This window comes from Lagenorhynchus albirostris, chromosome 6, assembly GCF_949774975.1.
Source record: "Lagenorhynchus albirostris chromosome 6, mLagAlb1.1, whole genome shotgun sequence".
NCBI lineage: Eukaryota > Metazoa > Chordata > Mammalia > Artiodactyla > Delphinidae > Lagenorhynchus > Lagenorhynchus albirostris.
The window spans coordinates 28,947,990-28,955,591 of record NC_083100.1 but is presented as its reverse complement, the minus strand read 5'-3'; the positions used below and the strand labels follow the sequence as shown (position 1 = coordinate 28,955,591).

Genomic DNA, 7,602 nt, shown 5'->3' with positions numbered 1-7,602 from the left:
CTTAATGTGAATATTATTGCCATCGTTTATTATAGACATGTTATCTTGTAGTAATTGAAATACAATATGGTGTCATTAATCATCCTGAATACAAAATGTTAACTTTAAACTGGTCACACTGTATTAAGTGCTCCTTTACCCATAAAGCAATTTGATTTGCAAGTCTGTGAAAAGCTGGATGTTTAGGATTTAGTGGGACTAGCACATGGAACACATTTCTCTGTTAGACTTCTCAACAGTCTGCTTTAACTGAAGTAAGTTTTATTGTTTTGTTCGGGTAGGTTTTCCCTTTGATGAGTACTTTATTGGATAAAATGACTGTTTGAAGTCATTTTCACACAACATAAGAACAGGACTGTTTTCCCATCTCTTTGAATTGACCCTGAGAACTAGTTACCTACCTTCTCCATATTTGCAAGATTTAACAGACTGGGACCTTAAATAAAGTAAGTGATACTGTCAGATGAAAATAATTCATGGAGAGTAGCGGGATGATTGCAGATCTCTGCCCACACATCATTCTGGTGTGCACTGTTCCAAAAGCCTCATTTCTTATCAAATAGTGACTGAGATTCTATAGGTTAAGTGATTTTGGGGTCTCATGTTTCTTTTCATACGACTGAGTGTATCTAATTACAAAAATCACTTACATCCTGCAAACCACGGGTACAGGTTTAAAAAAGTCTTGTTTTCTTTTGGCTGAGTAATACACAAAGGGAGAATAGTTTGGTTTTGGATGTAACATTTACCTTATAATGAAGAAACATTTCAGTCTACCTTTAACTCATCTTTTACACCAGAAAATATTTCTTAGGCATATGACAATTTACCTACATTATTAAATAGTTCAATGTGTAAGAAGCCGCTTTCTTTATTTAGTCATTTACAAAAATAACTCACCGGGTGGTATTTTTATATTTTAAAAATTTGTACCGTAATTCCATTCTGGTTGAAAGTCTTTTTGTGGATTACAGAAGTAATGCATGCTCATTATAGATAATCTACAAAATACAAAGAAAAAATTAAATCACCCATAGTGCCTCAATGCAATATTTTCAAAGACCCATGTAACCATCTGAATGGTGCAAAGATGTTTAAAATACTCTCTGAAGACTGTGGCCTTTCCTTTTTATTGGAACACGGCCATAAGCAGTTTAGGACCCTCTGTGTCATAGGTTATGGAGTGATTCTGTGTCATTTTAAATTCAACTTTTGTCAGTAGTACTTCTCCTCATAGAGACATTTATTTCTGACCACTTTGCAAAGAGATTAAAATGAAAATGTATGAAGAGTCCCAGAAGATAGCCTGCTTTGAAAAGCTGTTTACTTGCCTTGGGCATGATTTGGGAGGGTAAAGGTCAAGGATGAGTCACAGGAAAGCCCCATTCAGACTTGCTCAATACTCTTTCATCTCTCTCTGTTTTTGTTGACACCAGCTGTGTCTACCTTAGTCCTCCTGTGAGTTTACATTTTTTTTCTTAATAATCTATAAGCAAACCATAGAAAAGGGGCATGTGCTATAGAAAGTAATGGTGGTGGAGCAGGTGATGGGAAGAAAAGGCAAAGGAAAAAGAAGCGTAATGGGCCATAAACTCCTTTTTATAAAATGTCAGAGAAAACAACAGCATATTTGACAAGACTTGATTTGACCCAGAGCATCAGTAGAAGCTGTGATTCTTAAAATTACCCAATACCTGAAACAAAGGAATATTAACATGCTAATTTCTTAAAGAATCTCAAAGTGCTTCCTACAGATTTTCTTTTTTGTATCATAGGTGACAAATATGTTTCATGATTTGAAGGCTTTGGTAATCATCAACTTTAAATACAATTAGCCTAGAAGATTATATGCAATGCTGGTATTTTGCATGTTTGTTTCCAATAAACAGGACTATCTAAGTAAGATGTTTTACCTTAATCTGCCCTTTCCTACAGCGTAAAAGTAAGGGTGACATGGCATTTAATGGATTTCTAAACCCTTCAGTGTGGGAAGTGTGGGAAGTAGGTGGTAGAAGGAAAATTGGTTCCTCTTAGTCAAAAGAAATATGTGAATGCATGGAAAAGATAAGAGAGGAGAGTTTAAAAGAGGAAGAAAGGAAAACAAGAACAGAGACAACAGAAGTCCTGAAACTACACTGTCATAGCCAACTATGTGATGAATCCAATTAAGAAGACATTAATTGCTTGGCTCTAGATTGATACATTTATTGATGGATAATGACCAGTTGTGGCCCCACCTGTGGAAGGCAGCTGTTGGAACCCTGAGTTGAGGTTTATAGAAAAAGCGGTATTGATGCTGTGATCTACAAGGAAAAACAGAGGGCAACAAAAGCATCAAAGACAGAGATACCCTAGGTGACATCTAGGGAATTTTCAGCATATTATTATTTCATTTTTCTTTCAAAGAAAAAAAAATCTTTAATATGAACCACCAAGGTGGGGTGTGACAGGGAAAGGAAAGAAGAGTCATCTCTCTGGAGAGATGGGGCTTAGCCTGGAAGTGATGGGTAAGGCTGAGATGCTGAGTGCCCTGCAGTAACCCATGGCAACAGCTATTCCCAGAACAGCTGTCAAGCAGTGACTTAAGTGGATGACCCAAGTGCTGCGTTTGTTTTTAGTTGGTTGCTTATTTTTTAACCCTGATATATGGCTTTGAACACTGAGAGACTCTCTTTTTTGGAAGAAATAAGCTGGTAAATATTTTAGGTTGAGAATGTACGTTTTCTTAAATACCCAAGGGAAACAATTTTACTTGCAGGAGCACCAAGGAACTGGTTAATATATTACCCTTAAAAGGCCAAATCCCAAAAATGCCTTGTGCAAATACTATCATTCTAATTAATGCTTTCTGTGGTCTTAAGAAAACAGTGCTGCAAGGGCTGTCTCTCCCCTCCTATCCTAGTCTAGCAGAGGCACGCTACCTGGACCTGAGCTCTAAGTCCTCCAGCAGTTATTAGTTCTCCAATTCAAGGCAGCATGGACTCTTTCCACACCTCAGTTTGTACATCTACAAAATCAGGGTAATCACAGCAATGCTATGAGAATTAAGTGAGTTAAGGCCGGTACAGCACTCACACAGTGCATGGCTCATGATTAATGTCCAGTAAAAGTGAGCAAGCTATTGTTACCATATTTTATCAAGTGCAAAATGCCATCATCGTATGACACCCCATTAGTTTATGGGCCACTATGAAAAACAATTGATGCCAATAAACTGCAACACAATGCTTTCTTAGCTTTTTATTTTATCCTTTTGCAAAAGTTCTTTTAAAATTATTAGATATGTATTTGATCACATATCACTCTTGTGCCTACATTAAAAGGGAAATGTACATTAAATAAATACCTTTGTATTCCTGAAGTTTTTTAGCACTGAAGCTGATTCTACTGAATTTCTTTTTGAATTATCAAAGCTCTGTACCAAGACCACCAGGGAAAATTGCTGATCACACAAAACTGGGTTTATCAAACTGCTGAACAAGAGAAAGCACCACCTTCATTGAGTCTCAGCAGCATTTTCTACAGAGGAGTTAGGGTAGCTGTAGGATTTAGGGAAGTCTGCGAGTAGTCATCGGGTGGTTTGGAGCAGAAGACCGTAAGCAAGGGCTGGGCAGAGATAGGTCAGAATTTGTAATGAGATGAGTTGCCAGAAGTCAGTGGTCTTATCTTGGAATGAATGGGTCTGAACAAGCTGATGTTAAAACACTTGAGTTTGCTGTGCATATCATGGTTTGTATAGTTTATCTGCTTTGCTAATCATACTACAGTCATGCCAGCTGTGGTTTCTGTTTTATTTTTGACGCTTTGTCATCAATGTCCACATTTTTCCACCCAGCATCATGCTCTGTACCCTTAAGACTGTCGGCGATGCAGTGCTTCTTACTGCCTCCAGGATTTCCTTTGCAGTAGCTGGCACCTGTTGTGAAAGTTTCGATGCCCGTGTATGGTGTTGACAGCCACGTCGTCGAAATGGCTGCCCTGCTGATGGTGACGTTGATATGCCGCCTGATTTCAGAATTGACAGAATATGAAAAAATGTGTGTCTTAGAATCAATGAAATACAGTAACAATTTGATGACAATAAAATCTAATTCTCATCTTGGAGAGGAGAACCAACTATACATTTATGTTCCCATTAGAGGACTAGCCACTTACGAGAGATAAGTGAAAAGATCTATCATAAAATTACAGGACAAGAATGCTTGTCCCTGTAGATAAGCCCTTCTACCCCCTCAATGAGGCTAAAAGGGAGTTTTTATTGTTTGTTTTGTTCTGATCCTTATCATTTTAGCATTAATTTTGTTTCCTCAATTTAACAGTTCACTAATTTTTCAAATCTTTTTCTAGTGAGAAAGTATCTGATCACAGAAGAAATAATCTAAATCATGTAGAGAGGAAAGTCCGAAGTGTCTTGCCTATAGAATCGTTGTGCCATAGAATGAAACTAGAAGAGATATAGATACCCAAAGGTATGTTTTTGTTTGTTTGATTGTTTGTTTTTCGCCATGAGATCTTAGTTCCTGGACCAGGGATCAAACCCAGGCCCCCTGCAGTGGAAGCACGGAGTCCTAACCACTGGACCGCCACAGAATTCCCTCAACGGTATGTTTTTAATTGGATTTTAAAAAACTGGGTGGATTTGAACTTCTTTCCACTGTAACTTTCCCAATGGCAAAAACTAAAATTGAGCACAATGACAGCTCCCAAGAAGATAAGTCCAGGAGCAAACAATCCATCGGGACCCTGACCTTTGGCCTCACTGTGATTTCCAAGAAACAGTGAGTATGTGTCTGTGTGTTCCTGTTCATATGCTGGATGGGGGTGCAGAGGGAGAGAACTGAAAATCCATTTCTAATGTCAATATTATGTTTTCCTCTGAAAGATTACCCGAAGTGTCCGGCTCACAGATAACAGCCACATCACCTTATGACTGGAAGGGGTCAAGAAAGAAATCTTATATATTACCAAGGGGCCCATGAAGCTCTTTGGAGATCCCATAGAGTGAATGGGCTCCATGTCCTTCCAGATCCGATAGGAACTCAAATTAAAATAATACTGAATCAGAAAATAAGTGTAAAGAAACTCAAAAATATTCTGATTTCTCCATGACTATCTTGATACATTTTTTGAGATATGAAAAGTCTGTTTTTTTTTTTTTTATTTCTCAACAAAAGAAATATGAGCCACCCCTGCACTGCTAATGTCCTGCACATATGCTTTGTCTCTCTGCTGGGTAATCCACACTGGGTGGAATTGCTTCTTGGCTTGCTTCTGGATTAGGAAATGCTCTCAGCTTTAGGCTGTGCAGAATGGAGACGTTCAAATAAAAGTGTGAACATTTTTTTGTGTTCATTTGTAAGCAAAATCCCTCCCCTACCCCTTTCCTAACCCAGTGTCAAATGGGTTGTTTCTCCAAATACGATTCAGATTTTCTTCACTGCAGATTATTCACCCTGTAGGGTTTCTTTATCTGAAATTATCCTGGGGAATCTTTGTGTTTGAAGCACAAAATGATATGAAAAGTCGAGTTAAGAAAAAAAAAAAAGCAAACCTAAAAGCCGAAGGCAGATGTTGGAAGCAGGAAAATCATTCCTTGAACTCCCCAGGAGTTGATCAAAGAGACAGCCATAAATTGCAACAAAGGCAGAGATCTACTCTGCTCTGAAAGCCAGCCAGAAACACTGGAAATGTTTCATTATTTATTTCATTAATTCTGTGATAGCAATCTCTACTGACAAGATTTGCAAATCTAATCATTTATTAATGAAACGTGTCTGGTGGATTGTGCCCAAGATCTTCCTTAGGTCCCAGCCTCTGAGTGGCTGAAGCCCTTTGCTAGCTGCCAGCTTGCTCTCTTGCCACAATATGACATTGGGATTTCCAAGGTCTTCACCAGGGACTTCCTCTCTGAGCTCACAGGCATACTCAAAGGTGGCTGCCTGCACAGCCCTGCTCTGAGGACCAGCACGATGGTCATTATCCAGTATGAGTATAGGAAACCTGGTTTCATCTATTCATAGAAAACCTTCTCCGAGAGTCACAACACAGTGTGTGTGGTTTTAAGTCATGGTGCAGACAGGAATGAATCTTCCAAGCTGTATTTGCATTGTTGCTACTCACTCTGATGCAGAGAAGGCTTAACCTGACTCTTGACTAAGACATTGATTTTTCCTGGAAATTTCACCGTGGTTTCAGATATTTCCAAAATCTCAGCCTGTTTCCTTGGCAACTGTCTAAGCTTTATTCCCTATGAACCAATGCGGCATGATTCATCAGTAAACAGTGAAGCAGCATCCACCCAACTTACAGGCTTCCTAAAGATTCCCTGGAAAGTGATCCTTGCCCTGAACTATTTCACAGGCACTGTTGTTGATATTTCACAGAGCGCAGCAAAAAAAATAATAAAAGTCCCATAACCTTATGCATGGGGAACAACAGCATTGATGGAGATAATGAAATGCAGAAATGAAAACCCCTCAGCAAAGCCCCTTTAGATGTGCCTAAGCTATGTTCATTAATCTGTGATAATTAGACTTATTTGCAGAGGTTAACAGCAGTGGCACATGGTAATTAAGCACTCTCTCTCTACCAGAGGGATAGAAAATGCTTCTTGTGTGACACGTGTCCAGTCATCAAGATATTTTATGTTTGCTTTAGGACTCAGGTTTCCTATAGGAGAAAGAAATTGTGTTCTAAACAGCCATGAGCAGATATTACTTCCTATAATGTGCAGCAACATCGAATTCTAGTTGTAAGCTCTGGAGTAAGAGTGACCTAGGGTTAGAACCATTTTCTCCGTTACTGACTGGTTGTATCAACTTGGACAAGTTGGTAAACCCTTTTGCCTCAGTATCCCCATCCTAAAACGGGGATGAAAATACCTTCTTTGGAGTGTTTTTGTGGTAATTTAGTAATGACAACGATGATAACTGTGAACATTCGCTGAACGTTTACAATAGCATGCACTGTTTTAAACTCCTTACATAGATCCATTAAATCCCATTTTACAGATGAGAAAATTAGAGCACGAGAGATTTAGTAGCTTGCCTAAGACCAAGCTTTGGGAGCAAATAATTTAATTCACTGTGAGGCATCTAAGTCCCTTATGAGCAAACTTCCCCCAAATGAGCATGGACTCGCCACTTTGAAAAACTCATTCTCCCTCTTTCCTTCAGAGTAAGAATAATATTTATGTACCGAAACAGCTTTATCTTTGGCAACAGTCATCACGTGGGCTTCGGCTAGGTGTAGTGGCATAATCCTATCTATGAAGGAATCCGTTAATAAAGAATTACTGGAATGCAGAAAGGAGATGTTCCAATTCTCCCCAGTTTTAGCAATTGCACCAAATAAGGGAATATATGCAAAGCTCTTAGTGTGGTGCTTTGTGCATACTAAGTACTCAGTAAACAGTAGCTACTATTAGGATAGAAGTGAATGTGCAGAAGAGCTGCACAAAGGGTGAACCATATTTTTCACTTCACATATGCACATGAATGTGGACTTACTCACGACTGCAGTTAGCCCTAAGTTCATACATGGTGGGATTTTGATCCACTTCAGTCAAACAGTAGCTAGATTGCTTGTAGCATTTAAAAGGAT

At 38.8% G+C, this 7,602-nt stretch overlaps 1 protein-coding gene across 1 annotated transcript in view; it reads right to left on the bottom strand.

The window, feature by feature from the left end:
* Positions 1–3,352: 3,352 nt before the first annotated feature.
* LOC132522480 (uncharacterized) overlaps positions 3,353–7,602 on the bottom strand; it is a 288,307-nt gene continuing 284,057 nt past the window's right edge. Inside the window, exon 9 of the mRNA XM_060153173.1 lies at positions 3,353–4,005. Coding sequence (XP_060009156.1) covers positions 3,768–4,005 — 238 coding nt within the window. The 3' untranslated portion in view covers positions 3,353–3,767. The remainder of the gene's footprint in view (positions 4,006–7,602) is intronic.